At 48.8% G+C, this 21344-nt stretch overlaps 1 protein-coding gene across 3 annotated transcripts in view; it reads left to right on the forward strand.

Moving 5' to 3' along the window:
• Positions 1-733: 733 nt before the first annotated feature.
• Positions 734-21344, forward strand: part of MTURN (maturin, neural progenitor differentiation regulator homolog (Xenopus)) — a 26908-nt gene continuing 6297 nt past the window's right edge. For 2 of the 3 annotated variants that reach the window (XR_001137325.1, XM_012640753.1), the window contains exons 1-2: positions 741-938; positions 11206-11328. Coding sequence is in view for 1 of the 3 variants with exons in the window: in XM_012640753.1 (XP_012496207.1) it covers positions 777-938; positions 11206-11328 (285 nt within the window). In the remaining 2 variants the exon portion in view is untranslated. Of the gene's footprint in view, positions 939-11205; positions 11329-21344 lie in introns of all 3 variants that reach the window. The other variant, XR_001137324.1, reaches the window with a different exon arrangement.

A 21344-nucleotide genomic window follows, 5' to 3' on the forward strand; every position in this document is an offset into this window, starting at 1 on the left:
TCTGAAAATATCAAAATTATCTTTTCCTTAGATTTTCTCAGGTCTTCCACTGCTAGCCTCAGACAAGGCCCAAGTTATCTGCAATTCTGCGGCTTCCCTTGCCTTTAAATAGCGTTCGGGAAAACGCTAGCTTCACGTAAACGCGGACCCGGCGCCAGGAGCTCGCCCCGCTTCGCGGTAACCGGCAGAGCCGCAGATCCCGGGCCCGCGCTGTGACGTCACCGGGCTCGCAGGCCGCGGCGCAGGCCTCCGGCTGCGGTGATTGGCTAGGGCCCATGACGTCACGGGCCGGGGCGGCCCTGCGTTCGGCAGGGCCCGGGATGCTCCGGGTTCGTTTAAAAATAAAGGGGGGCCGGAGCGGAGGGGAACCCCGAGGGGCCCGCGGAGGCGCCGGCCGCCCCTTCCGCCGCCCCGCGCCCCGGCCCCGGTCCGGCCGCGCCAGCCTCGCGGCGGCCCGAAGGGGGCGGGGGGAGGCGGGGCGGGGGCGGAGCCGCGGGCGCGGCGCCGCGCTGTCCCCGGCCGCCGCCCGCCCCCGTTACACACCGCATGTAAACAGTCCCGGCCGGCTCCAGCCCAGGCACCGCCAGGGAGCCGAGCTGCCCGGCCCGCCGCCCGCCGGGAGCCCGCGCCGAGCCTAGCCGAGCGCCGCGCCGCGCGGCCCGCCCGGGAGGAGGGCGCCGAGGAGCGAGGAGGGCGGGCGGCGGGCGGGAGGCGGAGGGAGCGGGAGCGGGCGGCGAGCGCCGAGCCTGAGGGAGCGGCGGGCGCGGCGGGCCACGATGGATTTCCAGCAGCTGGCCGATGTTGCGGAGAAATGGTGCTCCAACACGCCCTTCGAGCTCATCGCCACCGAGGAGACCGAGCGCAGGATGGATTTCTACGCCGACCCCGGCGTCTCCTTCTACGTGCTGTGTCCGGACAACGGCTGCGGCGACAATTTTGTGAGTGCCTGGGGGAGGGACCGCCGGAGCAGGCGGGAGCGTGGACGCCGCGGCCGCGTCCCTGAGCCGAGCTCCTGCGCGGTGGGGAGGCGGTCGGCACCGATGGGGGGGGCGTAACCCGCTCGCGCCGCGCACCCCGCGCTCCTCGCTCAGCGGGGAAGCCCCCGGGCCGGGCACGGCGCTGTCAGCGCCCGAGGCGGGGCCTGGTGGGTGGCGGGCAGGGCGCCCTTAGGATCCGAGGAGCCGGGTTGGGGCGGGAGGTGTGGTGTACCCCTGGAGTCCGCCCCTTACCCTCCTGCGGGCGCTGTTTCGGGAATGCGACCCCGCGGCCCGTGCTTGGTGACTAGCTTGGAGCATCCTGGGGGTGTCTCCCGCGTCGCACCAGTCCGGGCTGGGGCTCACTGACCCTCCTGCAGGATTCGAAGTCCGGAGCTTCCTACACCCAGGCGTCCCGTCCGGGTGAGGAATCGCGCTCCCCTCCCTGTGCTCAGACACAACTCATGGGATCGCCCCGCCCGGAGAACCCCCGCTCCCCCGCCCCCGTGTTATTCCCTGCGCTGCCTCTTTGGACACAAAGCTCTGTCCACACTGGCCATGCCCGATCTCCTGGACCTTCTTTGCGGAATTACACCCGGATCTTAAAAACGCACGCGCGCGTGCGCATACATCCCAACCAACACACAGACACACACACACCCACACACGCGGGCACGCCTATCCCCCCTTCCCCCCGTGCTCCCACTGCTCCTCTGTGAGATGAACGAGGGGTGCGTGGCCGGGCGGGTTCGGTCCGGCCAAGGCGGCGGCCGCGGCCCTGCCCAAGACCATCGGCTTTTCCAGATGAGGGAGGATCTCCCCACCCCCGTCTGGGAGGGACCGGGACCTGGAACTGCGGTGTCCAGACCTTCCTTCCACTTTGCATCCTGCGCCCACTTGGGATCTTGGCGCTGGCAGTTTAGGAAGAGGATGCGGAGGGCAGGGGAGTTGGGGTGGGAGGGGCGGAGTCGGGACAAGGATTGCGTTCCATGAAGTGTTTGTAAGGACGGGGAATAAATAATGGTCCCCAAATGCAAGATGGAGGCGGCTGTGGGTGCGGGTCACCCTGTGGTCTCTGGCCTGAGCCTGGAGCTGGCGCTGCTGCCGCCCCAGTGGACGGAGGTGGGGCGGTGCCGAGGCGCGGCCTTGCGCAGGCTCCTCAGGTGGGGTGACACAAAGCTGGGCCGTGGTTCGGGCCCCCGACCACCCACTGGAAGTTCGCAAAGGACTTAGACAGCAAGACCGCCCTTCTTGGTTCGGGCAAGGTGAAGGATTGTGCACGCCTGGCCAATAAAGCAAGCATGCCCCTCCCACCACCACTACCCAGGGGAGGGGAAGCACCCACCTGGGCCTGGGCACAGGGCACTCTAGAAGAGGGATGGCCTTGGGTGACAGCCAGATTTGAGTTCTGGCTCTGTGACTCTGGTCAAATACCTTCCCTAGTTCAGTTTACACATCCAAAAAATGGTATGATAATACCGGTGCCCAGGTGTTTATATAGACAAAAGCACGTAACAGTCCCTGACCCAAAGTAAGGGCCCCACAAATTTGGGATCAGAAACCTAGGGTTACCCAGAGTTTAGAACTTGTCTCATTTATTACGAGCCTCAGTTTTCTCACCTGTAAAATGGGGTTCATCAGAATGCCTCTATCACAGGATACTTGTGAAGAGCAAGCGAGCTATTAATACATGTAAGTGCATCTTGACTGTAGTTAAAATAAGTAGTAAGTGTCTTTGTTAACGGGAGGAATGGGGGATCCTTGAAAAGGGATTCACTCCGTTACAAAAGTGGGAGAAAGCCCCAGGATATAGTGGAAAGGGCACAGGAGTCCAACTAACCTGTAAGGTGTTAGGATTTAATTAGGGTCCCTTCCAGCTCTGTCTTCCTTAGTCTGCCAGTGTCCTTTCCCCCTCATTGCTGTGTAAAATAGGGCAAGAGTCGCTCATGGTTCTGGATCTCATGGGGGAGGATCCCACACAGACTGCCTGCTGGGACTGCAGGGGGCACACCCAGAGAAATGACTTCAAAGAGAATAAGTGGGCTAAGGAAGACTCAAGGCTGTTCTCTTGCCTTGAATATGTATATCAAACTGTCATTCAGAGACATTATTTATATAATCAGGCCTTTATCTTAAATATTTTCCCACCTGCAGGAAGAAAAGGCTTCTCAGTGTTCAAGTGTTAATTCACTGACAGTTTAAAGGGAATAGATAGGAAGATAGAAGATGGGGTGAGGGAGTAATTCCTTGGTAGAATGGAACTTTCCCAAAGTTCCTGGAGGTTATACCAGACAAGATGCCAGCCGAGGGAGTTTTCTTGGCCAAATTTCTTTTTTTTTTTTTTTTTTTGAGACAGAGTCTCACTGTGTTGCCCGGGCTAGAGTGCCATGGCGTCATCCTAGCTCACAGCAACCTCAGACTCCTGGGCTCAAGCGATCCTCCTGCCTCAGCCTCCCAAGTAGCTGGGACTACAGGCATGCGCCACCATGCCCAGCTAATGGCCAGATTTCTTGAATCTGTCCCAGGCCAGGTTGTCAAGCTGCTATTTGCCTCCAATAAGTGTCCTACCTCAATTCTTTTCCTTTTCCCAGGAAAAGTTGTTAAGCATTAGAAAAAATTTGAGATGAGTGGAATTCCCGTTATTTGAAGGATTTATTAGCAATTAGAAGATTTACGTAGCGTTTCTTAATTTACAAAATGCGTTCACGTCATTCATTCAACAAGCATTTATTGAGGGTTTACTCTGTACCAGGCCAGGACTATCTAGAATACAAATAGGGTCTCTGCCCTCACACTCCTGGAGCCAGTTTACCTAGTAGCTAAGAGACAATGTGGCATAGTGGTTAGGCACACAGGCTCTAGAGTCGGACTAATGGGTTTGCAGCCCACTTCCCCACTTCTGTGTGCCTCAGGAAATTTATTTAACCCCTCTATGCCACGGTTTCTACGTCTGTAAAATGGGGATGATAATATTAGTACTTCCCTAGCAGGGGCGTTTGAGGTTTGAGAATACTGCCTAAAGTGGGGAGGATGATATTAGGGACTCTCCGGCAGGGTTGTTTGAGAACAGTGCCTAACTTGCACTAAGTGTTCAATAAATGGTATTATAGCTCATCTTATTATTTTTAATCTCTGTAAATCTTACCATCATCCATCTAGTTGCTCAAACCAAAAAGCTAAGGGACATCCTTAGTTCCACTCTATCACTCCTTGCAAGCAATTCATCAAAATTCTGTTACCTCCCAAATATATGCAGTTTCCACTTGTTTTTCTCCACCCCCATGCTGTCACGCTAATCTAAGCTACTATCATTTTTCGTCTTATTTCCTAACTTCTCTCCGTGCTTGTAACCCACACCTCACCCTAAGCCAGTCTCCACCCAGCAGTTACTTTGGATCTGTTTAAAATATAATCCAGATCGTGTTACCACTACTCTCCATTTTGCCTAAACTGACTTACCATCCTTTTTATAATAAAACCTAAACTCTTCCCCTGGCCTCAAGCCCCCACATGCTCTGCCTTCCTGCCGTAGTGGCCTTTCTAATCCTCAGACATGCCAGCGCATTCCTGGCCTCAGGGCCTTTGCACTTGCTGTTCTCTCTGCCCAGAACACTCTTGCCCCAGATCTTTGCATGGCTGGCTCCTTTATGCTATTAAGGCCTGGGAGAAACTCTCCTAACCACATGTTTCCTCTCCTCACCCTCTTTTATCAAGCACTCATTAGTACTTGATATTTTCTTTTTTGTTTTCTGCCTCCCGCACTGGACTGTAAAGCTTCATGAGAACAGAGATGTTGTCTGTGTTATCACTGTATCCCAGCTCTTGGAACAGTGTCAGAACATGATGGGTGTTCAATACATATTCATAAGAATGACTGAATGAATTATGGTCTGGTATACAAGGGCTGTCCAGAAAGTGTCCAGCCATGTAATATGTTCTCGTTATATTAACATTGGCTGGATACTTTTTGGACAGCCCTTGTACAAAACAGATGTTAAATTTCAAGAATTCAGCTTTGAACAATAAGAACTACCACTTCTGTTTAATTTACTAAGTATCAGATACTGTTCTAAGTACTTTGCACATATGTATTCATTTAATCTTAGTAGTCTCTCAAGGTAGTCTCTAAAATTATCCGTATTTTACAGATGAGGAAGCTGAGGCACAGCAAGGTTTACTAACTTTCCCACCAGCTCTAATATGGTAGAGCATCTTGAACCATAGCCCTATATGGAATACATAGCATCACATGAGTGACAGAAGGGGACCCAACCCAGACTGGGTTCAAGCATGGCTTCTTATAGGGCCTCACAAAAATACAGTGAGGTAGGTATTATTATCCCCATTTTATAGGCAGAGAACCTGTAATTTTAAGGGATTCATCCAGAACTGTACTGCCAAGAAGCGACAGAGCCAGGACTTGAGCCCAAGCCCGGAGGCCTGTCCTCTCCACCACACAGAACAGCCCAAGGCAGGGATGGGCCAGTAGCTCCAGGGGCCCAGAACAAAGACTTCTTTTTATTTTCCCTCCACTTTGGAGCACCTGGGGCCCTTGCACACTCTTTCCTCGTCTTGCTTCACAGGGCGTCCTGTCTCTGCCGTCCCTTTCCACGCAGCCTCCCGGACTGGGGCCTCACGGTCAGGCCCTGGGGTAAAATGAAGCTGCCGGTGCCCTGCGTGTGGAGGGAGTTCAGGGCAGGGCCACCCCCCGCCCCCCAGCTCTACAGGCGTGACAGGCAGGCTCCTGGCCCTGGTGAGAGGAGGGCCAAGAGCTTTCCCATCTTCTGCTAATTCGGAAGATCCTGAGGGCTTGGTCAGGCTTGGAGTGGGGTGTCAGGAGCTGCTCGTGTGCCAGATGGGCAGAGGGCGCTCCTGGGTGTGGGAGCACCAGCTGCATTCCTTCCCAGGCTAGAAGGAAGGAGCTCTCTGAACAAAGAGCACTGCCTGCCCCTCCCGGGCCTGGGCGACAGTGATTGCAGGAGGGAGGGACTCTTACTGCCCTACCTTTTCTGTCAGCCCATCAGAGACATGTTTGGATCTAAAATTTTGTGTAGATTAATCCCTCCTCAATACAGAAACAAAGGTAGCAATCATCACATTATTAAAGAAAAAGGCTTTATTTATGGAAGGACTGTGATTTAATTTTGTATGTGTTTGTATATGTATATATAGATATATTTTTCCCATTTGCAGTCTGAGCTTTATTCTTAACTAAGTGATCAAATAACAACCTTTTCATTTTGAAGAAAGAAAATATTCCTTATTTAAATGAGATTGAGTCATGTTTATATGGTGGTATAGTGGAGAGAAGGTACTTTCTTGCCTAATTTAAACTCTACCCTCAGTTTCCTCACCTGCCAAATGGGGATAGTTACATTACATTAGTATTATTACGGTGGTTAAATGAGGAGTAGTGCACGTGATTATGCGTATAAACTATAAGGCATTCCACAATGGCTGTGCATCATCCATATAGAGATTATTTCAGGAAAAAGATACGTCCTCTGTATATTCTTGGAATTGTAATCCCGAGGAGAAAAAAGTTACATTAATACCAGTTCAGATAGATGGGAATAAGCATTTATTGGGCCCCTGCTGAAGGACAGGCAGTCTACAGGTTGTCTCCTGTAATCTTTAGGACTGCCCTGTGCCTTACGCATTACGTGCTAAGGTTCAGGCTAAACATCTCACACAGAGTGTGTTAGAACACACTTGCGCCTCTGCTGGTGTTCTGCTCTGCCCCTTGTTCCCTGTGCGACCACCGGCAAGTTACTTAGCCTTTCTGAGCCTCAGTTTCCACCCCAGTGGAACAGGTCAGTGGTACACAAAGAGCAGGCTGGCTGTCGTTTAGCCAACCATGCGCTTCCCATCCTGCACAGAAATAGGGAGACACGATGTGTTTCCTGCCATCTGTTCTGAGGACAGGAATCAGTTTGGGATTAAGCTGCACCAACTCAAAATGGACTCCCCCAGGACAGAGAGTGGCAGGAAACCCACACTTCAGTACTACAGTGAGAGAAGGGTCCTCAGGTACTTGTGTCCAAGGAGGGAAGCAGAGGTGTGTTCCTAACTCCCACCCGCACCCTGCTTCAGCAGGGAAGCGCGGCATACCCGCCAGGATTTCCGACAGCAGGAGCATGCAGATTGTGCCCCCCAGATTTTTGTAGAATTGAATTACTGTAATGATCTAATGCTACGTTTTGGGAAATTTGATATTGTCACCTACACTCTAAAAAAAACAGGTGCTCATCTTCCTATTTGCAGGTGACATGGTTATATTGTCTTAAACTAGGCAAGCTTTTATAATACATTCTGGCCCAATTTCATAGAAACAAGGGCCACAGGTGGCCTGTATGCAAATCAAAATTCACACCAGGGATTTCTATAGGAAAGAGTAGGCCACTCAGGGTAGGTACAGTGAAGGCCAGTTGGTTGTAGTCAGTAATGGCAATTGCTTAAGTTCTTCTGGAAAGATTTTTAAATGTCCTACCCCCTTCAAACACATAGTTAGCCCAAGTTGTGCTCTGCCCGTGGTTCTCAAAGTGTGGTTCCGGAACCAGCCACCTGAGCCTCCCCCCACCCCACTGAATCAGAAACTCTGGGGGTGGGGCCCAGCAATCTGTGTTTTAATAAGCCTCCGGGTGATGCTCACGCACTCTGAAGCTCCAGGCCCCTGCCTTCCTCTACTTCACGCAGCCTCCCTGGCATTTCTCCTCTCATCACCATCACAGGGAGGTCTGCAGTCTGCCAGTCCCTAACTGCTGCCCTGTTGGAAAGTCAATACACTCTGTACCCAGATCCATATTTGCCAGGGCGTTGCATTGTTCAGACCTAGAGGTTCTCTGATTCCTGCCATAGCCTTTTCCTGGCTAAAGTGGGTGTTTGGTTACACATGCTTAAAATATTTTCCAAGTCGAAGTTATTGTGGCCACGCCCAGTGGCACAGGACTCTAGGTCTCCAGTTGCCTGTTTGTACAAGACTAGATCCCAAATCCTGTTTTCAGGAACTGCCCCCAGATGTTCCCCTTGTCCCCCATGGTTTTAGAATGAGCACCTATATTTTCCTACCCCTCCTGGCCCCAGCCCCTTGCCTTTCAGTTTTCCTGAAGAGCTAGCCTGTTTTTCTGTGGACACTGCCTCCTCGGACTGATTGTCCCACTTACAAAGCTCTAGCGCCAAATCTGGGTCCCATCTGTAGCAAGTGGCCAGGCCCTTATACCTCACTCTGTCCTAGTCTCACTCTTGGTTTTATCTTATTTCCTTCTGTTATTTTTTTTTTTTGTCCTTTTTTAACCCCCAGCTGCAGACTTATTTTTTAGTTCATCTTGTCTTATATTCTATGACTCTTTGACAGCTGCCTTGATTAATTTTGGAAGGAAGCAGCTTAAATAAAATCGAATTCTTCTTGTGATGAGATACAATGGATATAAAACAATCAGCGGGTAGTAAATGATGTTTGTTAAGTGGCCATGCACATCTGGGTCTGTCTGAGTCCAGACCCTGTGCTCCTTCACTTTATCCTGTGGACAGGGATTCAGTTAAACATTTTTTTTAAATCCACGAAACCAACAAAATTGGGAATCCAAGGAGAGAGAGACAGCCAAATGAAGGAAATTTAGACAGAAGGCCCTTTAGTGGGTGTTAAGTCTTCCTTCTCCAACATGGAGTCATAAATGAACAACTCTAAAAGTGGAGTACTGGAAATTGTGGCACAAACAATCTTTTCATGAGGTTGTACACTGTCTAGCCCAGGTGCAGTAGCTCATGCCTGTAACCCCAGGATTTTGGGAGGCTGAGGCAGGAAGATTGCTAGAGGCCAGGAGTTTGAGGCTGCAGTGAGCTGTGATTGCACCACTGAACTCCTGCCTGGGCAACAGAGCAAGACCGTGTCTCTAAAAAAAGATAAAAGTAAAAAAATAAATTTTCTGATTACCAGGTGGGGTGGATATGTTGCAAGTCTGTTATTGTTTGAGCGATACGCTTTTTCTCAGCTTACTTTGTGATTTAAAGCCCAAATGTATTTTTTAAAAAAGGAGTAGATATACAAGTTTTTCACAGCTATACCTACTTCTGAATTAATGTTGCCATGTCCCCTTGGGTAGTGTTCTCAGTGATGTCACATGGGGCGTCTGATTTACTCATCGTGTGACCTTAGCCTTGTGGCAGGTAGAAAGCTCAATGCCCCCATTCCTCCCCCATCTGCGTATGTCCCCCATTTACTGACTATCCGTACCAGTCAGGCACTGTGCCAGGCAGTTAACTTTTAACTCCTTTTCTAACCTTCACAAGTCTATAGAAGGCAGGCTTAAAGTTTTCTGTTGTGTGGTGCTAGATGTTAATCTCATCTTTAACTTGGATAATAATTTGAAATACACTGGAATGTTTATACATTTGAGTATGAAAATAGATGCTGAGCAGAACTTACTAAAGTAGGACTTTCTCCACTGATTAAAAATCAAGTGAGATAATGGATGTAAAAGTACTTTGTACTATTATACTTTTGTACAATGTAAGACACTATTACATAAATGACATTTCAGTGGCTGGACAGCGTTAAAGGGTCTCTAATTAATAGGGAAGAACGTTTCAGCTGTCCTCTAAATCTAGAGTGCCTGGATGTTGTCTTTATTAGGTCGAGAAGGAAGCCACTCAGGAAGTCTGCTGGAATGAGAGTAACGAGTGTCGGAAATGGACCTTTACAACTCTGAAGCAGATAATTGGGGTATAAAGATGGCATGTTAACACCTAGTTATTTTTGCTTGGATTTGAGCAGTATTTTAAGTCTATAGATTTAGTTCTCGGAAATCCTGCATGAGAAGGAAGGAGATGAAATGTTTTTATTGAGTGACAGACATCTAACTCTCTGGGCAGTGCCTCCATAATTTGTATTACTAGACGGGGTAAGTATGTGCTTGCCATGGACCATCTCTCCCAATAGATCTTGTCACCTGTGCCTAGCCCTTGCGTCTTGCTCTTACCTGCCAAATGCCATCTTCTCTCCCAGGCCTCAACACTTTTGCCGGGGGGGAGCTGTCATCGATTGGTCCCCCCTAAACAGCGATTCTTGGTACCTGACAGGTACCCTGATGGGATCCTGGTATCCTGGTGCCTCTGCCTAGCTAAACATGCAGAGTAGGGTCTTCTGCATTGAGATCACTCAGCCCTGTGTCTTGGGCTTGTTCCAGATCTTTGAACACTTATGGGAGAGGCATGCCTAGTTTTAAAGATGTGCTAAAATGGATATCCTCATGTGGAAAAAAGCCTCACCCAACCTTAAGAAAAAAATAAAACCTAAAACCAGGCCAGGCGCGGTGGCTCACGCCTGTAATCCTAGCACTCTGGGAGGACGAGGCGGGCGGATCGTTTGAGCTCAGGAGTTCGAGACCAGCCTGAGCAAGAACGAGACCCCATCTCTACTAAAAATAGAAAGAAATTAGCTGGACAACTAAACATATATAGAAAAAATTAGCCAGGCATGGTGGCACATGCCTGTAGTCCCAGCCACTCAGGAGGCTGAGGCAGGAGGATCGCTTGAGCCCAGGAGTTTGAGGTTGCTGTGAGGTAGGCTAACGCCACGGCACTCTGGCCCAGGCAACAGAGTGAGACTCTGTCTCAAAAAAAATGCTTGGGTAAGATGCCCTCTTAAAGAATTACAGGAGAAGGAAAGCAAAACTTTGTTTGCTGGTGACTTAGCGATGACTTTGCGGGTTCCCCTAAGCTCATTTCATTTTAAAGTAAATTTACCACCACCCCCACTCACAGGCTGGTCTGGGTAAAGAATGTGTTGTCCCAAGTTAGTGCTTACAAACATGCTGAATTGATCCTTCAGCCATAGCTGAAGGCAAAGTTAAGGGTTTTGAAGGCAAAGGCTCTGGCTTGTCCTCCCTCCTGTCTGAAAACCACTCTCAGACTGCACGAGAAGGTGAGCAGTGGAAATCCCAGGCGAAGACAGTGCACCCCATTGCCCTCTTTGCTTTATGTGAACAGATCCGACGGCAACCAGAGCAGGTGAATTTACAGATCCAGAGTTTGGGAGGCTCTATGGATTAGACATTTTTTGATCCCCTACAGTGCAGACAGTGAAGAATGACTATATGGATTTTACTCTGGAATGGAAGGCCGTCTACAAATTTATGTAATTTTGAAAAATTCTGCTTGGCTTTCTGTATCTCACACTGAGTGTAATGACGTGTGTGTCTTTGTTTTCTCCCTCCCACCCGTGGGCGCGCAGCACGTGTGGAGTGAGAGCGAGGACTGCCTGCCTTTCTTGCAGCTAGCACAGGATTACATCTCCTCCTGCGGCAAGAAGACACTCCACGAAGTCCTGGAAAAAGTCTTCAAGTCTTTCAGACCTGTAGGTGCCCGCTTGGCTCCGGGACACAGCTTGTTTTCTGTAGTGATTGTGTTTTGAATACCAAGGGTGGCAGGGAAGGTGGGCAAAACCTGGGATGACTAATTGTATTTCTCTTGTCGGCCCTGTGGCTTAGAGATAGCAGCCAGTGTGGGGAGGCTGAGGACGGGGGGGAGGGGGACGGGTGTGACACAGCTGTTTGTCGCAGGGATGATGGTTATTTCTAGCATCGCTTGAGTTGAGTTGAGAATCCCTGATAGGGAGGAAGCAAACCAATCCTTTGTGAGACAACTGAGCATTCCTGCTCTGGGCCAGCAGACTTCAAACCAACATGCTTGCAAATGGTCTGGAGGTTCTTTTATAACAGTCGGGCCTATATTTGGGAGTTGCCGGAAAGCTATATAAGGTTATACCGCCACATTTGTGGGTGCGGAGAAGGATGAAATTGGATATCGGGTCTGTCTTTTTCTCTTTTCGAAAAGTCTCTAATAGAGAGCTTGCTTTTTTTCCTCCTTTTTGGGATTTAGGAATCTGTATTTCTGGACTAGCTGACAGCCTGTTTTCATTCTAGCTGATAAACCTACACAGTGAATACTCACCCCTGTTTCGAAGATGACCTGTTTCCCTCTCTCTTCATTGGAGGACAAAGTCAGATTACCAGTGTCCCAACATTTCCCCCAAGTGCAATTCTCTGCTCACCCTAAATACTCCACGTGTTCCATGATACTTGCTAGAATGTCTGTTTAAGTAGCTTAATTATTTTTCACATTTTAAGAAATGCTACTGCCTTCTCTGTTGAAGTTCGGAAGCTTATCTTTTATTTCTTTGAGCATAGACTGTGTCTGATATTGCACTTGGTAACTCTGCTTTGCCTTTTGTTTCTGCTGGTTCTCATGCCTGGTATCTTGTTTCTTTGTGTGTTGGATTATCTCTATGTGCAGGCCATTGTATTTGAAATTTTATATATAGGAATAAATTGAGGCCTAAGATGACAGTCACTTCTTCCAGAATTTTTGTTTGCTTCTGCCAGGACGTGGGGGTGCTATCAGTCTGAGACCACCTTGAAACAGTTTAAGGCTCGTGGTTCTCCGAAGGCTCGGCAATGAAAAGGCGGGGTGCGGATCTGGTCTCTTTCAGTTCTTCCTCGTGAGGGTGTGGACTTTGGGGGCCCAGCCTAAAGTGGGGACTGTGTATCATAGTATGCTCCTTTGGAAGACCTTGGGCTTTGACTTTGGTCCCCTGTCTCTTAGAGAGGGCAGAGAGAGCAATAGGTTTCTAGCTGCTACTTCCAGGTCAGTAGATGCCCTCAGGAAAAAGCAGCTTTCGGTGCTAGGCCTACCTCTCCTGCTTCTAATTCTTCAATATATTTAAGAAGGTGTTTTTCATATTTAATCCAGCTTTTTTAGTAGTTCTTAGTGGAAGAGTTGGTCGCAATCATTTAGTCCACCATTATAAGAAGTGAAATTTCAGTGGCCTTTGTCTGATTCGTATCATTTGTCCATCCTGTTCATTTTTTGTTTGTTAATTTTCCAAGCCAGTTTGGGTCATTCAAAATAGATATTTGACTTAAAAATACCAGATTGTCCCACTTTCACGCATTTAATAATATTGAATACTCACTAGGTACGTGGCACTTTTTACTGCCTTGTTCCGGCACCTGAACCAAACACATGAAAAGCTTAGATCGCACAGAGCTTGCATTCTAGTGGGGGGAGACAAGATGAACAAGTATGACATACAGTGTGTCAGTGATACATGCCACAGAGAAAAGAAATAAAGGAGTAAGACGTGTCGGGGCCCTGAAACATTTGATTAGAGGACCAGGGCAGGCTCTGCTGAGAAGGTAACATTGGATTAAAACCTGAAGTACAGAGTGGGCCATGGGGAAACCTAGGGGAAGAGCCTTCTAGGGAGAGTGAAGAGCAGGAATGAAGGCCTCGGGGTGGGGGACACCTGTGTTCGAGGAACAGGGGGACCATGTGGCTGAAGGGGCGGCGGGGAGGGGAGGAGGGAGGTCGGGACTAGTGAGAGATGAGTCTGGGATGACAGGGCTCTGCAGTCACGGAAGGGCTTGGGCTCTTACTCTGCAGCGATGGGGAGGGGTTGGGCACACGGATTTGATTTGATGTTGCTGGCTTCCAGGTTTCATTTCTTTTTCTTTTTCCCTTTCCTTTTTTTTTTTTTTTTTGGAGGGGACAGACTGTTGCTCTGTCGCCCTGGGTAGACTGCAGTGGTGTCATCGTAGCTCACAGCAACCTCAAACTCCTGGGCTCAAGCCATCTTCCTGCCTCAGCCTCCTGAGCGCTGGGACTACCGGTGCACCACCACGCCCAGCTAATTTTTTTTCTATTTTTAGTAGAGACGGGGTCTCGCTCTTGCTCGGGCTGGTCTCAAATGCCTGACCTCAAGCGATCCTCCTGCCTCGGCCTCCCAGAGTGCTAGGATTATAGGCGTGAGCCACCCTTCCAGCCCAGGTTTCATTTCTAAAGTGGAGCTTTATGTTGTGGGCAGCGATGTTGCTCCTGAGTGGAGGAGGCCTTGACCTGGCACTGTGCTGCTTTGGTAGGGAAGTTCTTTGTGCTGGCACCTTCTGGCTGGGCCTGTTGGCCCCTCATGGCAGGGCCGGCAGGAGGCACCGCCTCAGGGCTGGGGAAGGTGAAGTGCATGCTGGCCTTGGGCTGCTCCCAGGCAGGACGTGCCCCAGTTTGGAGGAGAGGGAGTGTCACAAACCTGAATAAAGGACTGTGGAGATCAGTGGGGAAACTTCTGTCCCCTCCTTCTCCACTAAATAGTGCGTTTCTTCCCAGTGGTGCCACTTGCATAAAAGTGCTTGTTTTCTATAAGGGAGCCTTGGGTTTAGAAAGAAGACATAGGAAAGGGTTTTGTTGCTGTTGTCGTAGTTGTGGTATTTGTTGAAGAAACACTTTCCCAAATGCTACGGCTTGTCACGGGGGTAAAACCTGCACGTCATTCCCCTGAAAATGTGTGGTGACCTCATCCATTTGTGCAGCTGCTTTGTGTGTGTAGCAGGGCAGTCTGGGGAGGAATGCTTTTGCCTTGTCTCAGAACAGCCCCATCCTTGGCTTCGAACCCCTGTTTTCCTTTGGCTGCCCCAGCCCCAGCCCCTGTTCATGCAGTCTCTCCGGAGAGATAAGGACCTGTCTGTTGACGGCCTTCTGCTGTCTTTTTGGGCATCAGTCAAGCGAATTCAATTAACTTTGCTGAAGCTTGGGCACTGCGGCATCCTGCAGGCCAAGAGTGGAGTCGCCTCTGCCCTTCCTCAGCCGTCCCGTCTGCAGGGCTGAGGCCGTGCCACCGTACAAACTTTGCAGCCCAGCACTTTCCCCTTCTCTTCCTCGCGTGCCCCCTTCTGAAACAACATCTCAGTCAAAGTTCTCCCTCCCCACCAAGCCCTTTGTTGTTGGGTTTGAAAAGAAAAAAAAAAGTTCTTTTTAGCCATCTTACTCCTCTATTTTTCCTGTACTTCTTCATCACGTTTTCAACAAAACATATCAGTCTTCTGCTGTTTCCAGAACACTGTGGAAGAGGGTGAGGGGCAGGACACAGACAGCTGAGGTCTTGCCCTCAAGGCGCTGACTTTCTGGGAGGAGAGACAGCCAGGTAACCAGAGAGAGAAAGCCCACATTACAAGGAAGAGCATTTATTTGAGTCCAGACCCTCTTCTCCATGCTGTGCATTTCCTGCTGTGCCTATTCCACTCTGCTGGTTCTTTGGGGAACTGTTTCTGAGAGGACATTTGTGAGCGTGTACTACAGGATGTTGTTGCCTGTGTTCTCTTAGCCCAGTTATGTGGGAGCAGGATACTACCGGGATGAAGATCCCAAGCTCTGTGGGCAGGCTGCCTGCAATGAAATCTCAATTCTGCCACTTGCAGGCCATGTGACCTTAGACAAGTGACTTAACCTCTCTGTTTCTCAGTTTCTTCATTTGTAAAATTAGGAAACTAATGATAATAGTTACCGTAGGGTTACCATGCAGATTATACAATGTAATTTTTGGTGGGTACTCAATGTAGCGTGTTACCCATGGTAAGCACTAAATACATGTTAGTATTGATGTGGATAGGAGACAAAATATTGTTGAGAAGTGAGCAGGACTTAGTGAAACCTTTTGTGGGAACCTTAGTTTTTGGTTGACAGAGAAAACAGTTTGCTAAGTGATTTCAGCATGCTTAACATATGCATCTGACTAAGGTAAAGGATTTTAAAAGGTATTGGAGGGGTAAGTCAAAAGTTTATCAACATTGGTTTTGGCAAAATAATAAACATTCGTTAAGTTCCTAATCCACACAACTTGCTGTGTTAGATGCTTGAGAATGAATGGATGGATGCTCCTGTCCTCCCACAGCGACATGAGGCCAAAGAGCCTCAGGGTTATGGATGGTTATTTTCTTCTTTTTCATATTTTCTAAGTTTTCTATAATCACATAATCAGAAAATAGATCATGTTTTTTAAAGAAGCTGTATCATTTACGATGTTTGAGAAGTGCTAAGAATATCATCTTGAGTGGGCTCTTTGAGGAACAGAAAGCCAGGCCCTGGCTTCGTGAGGATTTGGGGCTTGAAGAATGGCAGGACCTCAACACGCTCAGAGCAGGAGGAGGGCTGGCCGGGGAGAAAGTCCAGGAAGGGCTCATCTTGGCTGCCCCACTTCAGATTCTTTAGAAATGTCCCTGGGGGCGGGGAGGGGAAGGTGGATCACCCTGCCCTGCCTTGCTCCTAGGCCATGTGGCCTCTAGCAGATCACTCAGCCTAGGTGTCCCCATCTTTAACATGGGGGCGTTACCTGTTTCATCACTGTCTTCATGGATTCATGGGGAGCTTCAAAATCAGACTGAGAACACAAAGGACTGTCACAGTCCAAAGACACCATGCTGAGGTTAGTCTCAATTTCTGGTGTTAGGAAATATTTATTGGATGAGTAGATGACTCTGGAAGTGGCCGTCTTTCCTCCTTGAGTGACCCACATTCTGCTCCACTCCAGTGACTTCCTATCGTGATAATGATGACCTCTCAGAGAGGTATGATTTTGACCTAGTTATCCTTTCTTGCCGCTGGCATGTCATACTCAAGTGGTATGTGTGTGCAAGTGAAAATGCCAAGCAGACTGTTGTTGCTGTCCATGAGCAGGCACTGCTACCAGTAATGGCTTTGGAGACACCCATCAGTAGCTTTGGTAGATGTGAATTGGACAATTGTCGGAGCTCTGCATTTTTCTTATTTAAATGTGACCCTCGGTTGACGGTTGCTGGTCATCACGTGATTGAGCTAGATAATAAAACAGAGGTTATGAATCTAAATAATGGTGATCATGCCATTCATTTTTTTTCCCTGCAACGTTTTCACGTTTTTTATTTAGTGACAACTAACTGACATAGTCCTGGTTGAAAAACAGTTTACAAGAGAAGAGCTAGTCTACTATTTCCAGTTTAGCTGCAAAACTAAACATTATCTTTGCCCTTTCAAATTCTCTCAAAGTTTTATGAGCATAACCAGGAATTATTGCTTTCCTAGAGTGTTATTCTTCTCCCCTCCAGACCGGTAGTGTGGGTGGGAGGGGCAGGAGGCACCTGTTGCTGGTGCAGTTTTGTGTGCTGTGTTGGTTCATGCTGCTCTGACGCCCCAGCCTGCAGCTAGATCCTGTGGTCGCTGTGGCTTCTCTCTCTCACTGACCCTGGTGCTCTTCCTGGGGTTGCTGTGTGATTCACATTTCTTTTATCAAGAAGTAGAAGTGTTTCTGGCTGGGAACGGTGACTCACGCCTGTAATCCTAGCCCTCTGGGAGGCCAAGGCTGGTGGATCGTTTGAGCTCAGGAGTTCAAGACCAGCCTGAGCAAGAGTAAGACCCTGTCTCTACTAAAAAAATAGAAATTAGCTGGACAACTAAAAATACATAGAAAAAATTAGCTGGGCATGGTGGCGCATGCCTGTAGTCCCAGCTACTCGGGAGGCTGAGGCAGAAGGATTGCTTGAGCCCAGGAGTTCGAGGTTGCTGTGAGCTAGGCTGATGCCACGGCACTCTAGCACAGGCAACAGAGTAAGACTCTGTCCCCCCCACCACCCCCCCAAAAATTAAAGAAGTAGAGGTGTTTCTGCCAAAAAATTCCCCTAATTCTAGCTCACCGGCATGAATAAGATGTATATTTTTGGTTTGCCACTAGTGGCTAGGGAACCAGGGGTCAAACTCCACATGAAAATCCTTTGTGGTCCAGAAAAAGTCCGATTCTTCTATTCCTGTAGTCCACAGTGGGAAGCTACCCCAGTGGGTCAGAAAGTCTGCTGAGAAAAGATTATGCACACATGTGGCTTTTTATAATAAACATTGAATATTGACAATTTAAGTTTATCTTTTGCTTTTGTTTTTGATCATGTCATGAACATTCAAACTTTCTCTTTTTTAGAAAGTACAATGGCCCCCAAAAGTAATAGAGCATCTACTACTCTTGCCCATGTTGGTCCCGCATCCATCTTGCCACCTTTTTTCTCTGGCGTCGAGAAAACAGACCGACTGACCAGAACGCCATCACGGGTTTCTCGTTACTACCAGCATCGTGATCCTTAGATAAGTGCTGTCAGATTCCCAGATGATTTAGAATCTGGCTTCTGGACTAGCAGTGTCCCCATTACTCGGGAGCTTGTTAGAAATGCAGAATCAGGTCCCACCTGAGACCCACTGAATTAGAATCTGCATTTTAGGTAGATCTGAGTGAATCATGCACACCTATACATGTGAAAGATGAGAAATATTGCTTGAAGGGAGCCTCTGGAAGTAGCGTGCGGGACCTCTGAGGCCACAAGGCACTCACTAGATGAACCAAAGCCAGAGCTGACCAGCTCTGCTCTCCAGGACATAGACACCTCCTTCCCTTCCTTTAAGAAGCTGCTCTAGCTCACTGTGCCATGTGAGTGCCCCCTTCAAGACAGCTGATGCTAAATGCCAGCTGACTATGGCCCAAGTAGTTTACACCTTTGTTCAAAAGACCTGGAGTGGGTCCGACAGATAACTGATACTCTCTCTCTCGGGTCTGAAGAACTTCAGTTCTCAAGGGTTGGCAGCTCTGCCTTTCAAGTGCAACCCTGTTTGGATGGATGGTTCCCAGCAGTTCTTATGTGATCATAGATAGCCCAGAGGAAGCCTTGTGGACAGCAAGACTCTGGAAATGCCAACACTCTTCTTTGGTGTGAGCATAAACTTTTTTTTTTCCTCCCCTAGTCAACTGAAAAAAAATTTCACCGAAATAGGAATGAATGATTGTTAAGTGTCAGGACTAATTTACGTAAACCAGTCCCTTCAGGGTTTTCAGCCCATCTCTTTTTACATGTAAGAATCTGTGGGTGCAGCAGGAGCAAGGACTGCAGAATTCCTCCCTGTCTGCCTGTCCTCCTGTACTGCCTGTGTCTGATACATCTTCTTGCCTGCTGAAAATTTGGACCGAGAAGTTAAGTGTAGACTTGCCCACCATAGATGGGAGTGGGGATAGTGGTGGGAATGCTAGATTATTACATATGTTATGCTATCCCTTAGAATTCCAGGCAAATTCTAGTTCTGGTACTTCCTATACATGCTTCCGAACTGTACCTACTCATAAATGTAGACATTAATTTAGCATTGTATACATTGCATATTGTATTTTTAAAAGGTGTGGTCCCCAGAAGAAAACATTGAAACCTACAGCTAATAGGAACAGCACTGACACCTCGACGGGAGTCTCCCAGGTAGCCTGGTGGTTAAGCATGTGAAGTCTGCAGCCAGATGACCTGGGTTTGAATCCTGGCTCTGCCACTGACTGGGCAACGCTGGGCAGGGTCCTCAGCCTCTCTAGGTCTATGGTAAAGGAGGATGACGGTGATACCTAGCACACAGGATTATTACAAGGACCAAAGGAATTAATGTGTGTAAAGCTGCTTAAGACAGTGCCTAGCAGATAGTAAGTTAATGATATTAACTATTATTACTGAATCTGAAGGATGAGGAAATCATTTGGTTCAGTGGAATGCTGAACACAAGCCCGATGCACAGTGAGGTAGCCCCAAAGCAAGAACAGTGGGAGAGGGAGGGGAAGCCTGGCTGCAGGCAGTCTGTGGAGGCAGCAGTAACTCTCTGCATCATTGAACTGACTGTGCTTTAAACACAAGAAGTGAGAAAACGTAGCTCGATACATTTGCGTAAGGCTCGACAGCCTGCAGATCCTGGCCGCCTTCGCTTTCTCGCTTAATCTCCATAGTTTCTGTGTGAGGTGGAGCAAGTGTCATGTCCCCACTTTACAGAGAAGGACACCGAGGCTCAGCAGAGGTGGGGCCTTGGCAGAGGCCCCCAGCTAACCAGACCCCTGGCTTCTGGCCCCCAGTCCCGGTGTGTTTTCCACACAGCCTCTCGATGAACCTGCAGCCCCTGCACTGAGGGGCCTTAAAAGTCCTTCAGGCCACAGAGGACTGCTGCTCCTTCCCTCTTCTGCAAGGGCAGGGGTCAGCACCTCTTGGAAGAGCAATCAGAATATTTTCGGCCCCGAGGAATGGCCTCCCATGTGGCTGATGCGCTGGGACCTGTAACTAGGTGCTTTGGATTCCCATTTAAGGGAAGGTAGGGAAGAGGAGAGAGGGGAGGGGTTGGCCTGCTGGATCCCCTGCCAGGGGCCCCCTGAGCTGCAGAGAGGGAGGGTGTCGCGTGTTACCAATGGTCCTGGTCAGTGTGAATCACCTCAGTGTACCATGGAGAAGAACCTTTCCCATGGCACATCTCTTTAGGACAAAGATGGCAGGTACATAGACGCCTGCCACAGCTGCGCCCTCTTTATCTGTGGCTGCCACTGCAGACTGACCGTGACGTTTCTCACTGGACCGCAGCATCCTCCTGAAGCTCCAGGCAGCCATCACCTGCCAGTTCTGTTAAGTGAGAGGGAGCCCATTGGCCATTTCTCTTTTAAACGATTTGCTTTCAGTGCATCAAATAGTTACATTCATCGTTGAATTTCTGCATCTTCTTTTGCTGTGTAGGAGATTCTGGAGTCCGGTGGTGACAACAACATTTATGTTTTACCAGCTTTTTCAGTGTTACCACTCATTTGACACTTTCACCTTGCTTTGTCATGTAGCTCTTCCAAATAAAAATTGACCACCAAAATAGTAGTCATCGATGTTCATTGTGACAAGCCATCATTTTCTCTCTTTGGAGGCAAACTTTGTCTTTTATCCCATCCACTAAAATCTGGAAAGGAGTCAGTAGTAAGAAAAAGAGGCTTCTCTCTTCTCCACGGGATTGCTGTACCCTATCTGGATGGACGAGCTGAGATCCGCTCTTCCTGCCATTCCCGTCCACATTAGCAGTGTGTCTCTGAGGCAGCTGCACCTGCTGAGCTCTAAGGGAAAAGCGCGTGTCTGCAGTGGGCTGTGTGCACCTTGGCAGGACACATGCAGAGTGTGACCAACAATGCCTCGCAGATGGTTTTGTCCTAAGTGCCTTTGTAGGGCTCTGTGCGAGCTGCAGCTAGAGAACTTCAGAGTGAAGGGACTCTGCTTACCCTGTCCCCATTTCAGCATTGGGAGGGATTGGGAAGAAGGGGGTGGCAGGAGGCTAGGGAGGCAGTGCGAAAGAAACAGAACGACAGAACGGCCAGTCTTATTGTCAGTGTCTTAATGCGGTTAGTGTTTGGGTCATTAGGGCCACTCAGTGAAGTTGCCCTCAAGTGATTAAACCCTCTGTGAAGACGTTCTTCAGCCACGAGCAGGAGCTCGGAGATAGAAGCCTGGTTCTCTCAGACAGGCCTGAGAGTGCCAAAGGCTGTGGCTTCCTGCCTGCATGAGCGTGGTGTTCGTATTGATCAGGCGTAGCAAATGGCGCTCCATCTCTAACCAAAGACCAGCCAGTGCTTTGAAAAAATGTTTATTGTGACTTTATTGTGAATTTCCCTGATAATCATTATAGAGCATTTGGAAAATATGAAAAAAAGAAAAAAACCTCATAATCCCACAGTCTAAAAAAAAAAACCTTTTAATATATAAA

The sequence above is a fragment of the Propithecus coquereli genome, unplaced genomic scaffold (assembly GCF_000956105.1).
Source record: "Propithecus coquereli isolate 6110/MARCELLA unplaced genomic scaffold, Pcoq_1.0 Scaffold156, whole genome shotgun sequence".
Lineage (NCBI taxonomy): Eukaryota > Metazoa > Chordata > Mammalia > Primates > Indriidae > Propithecus > Propithecus coquereli.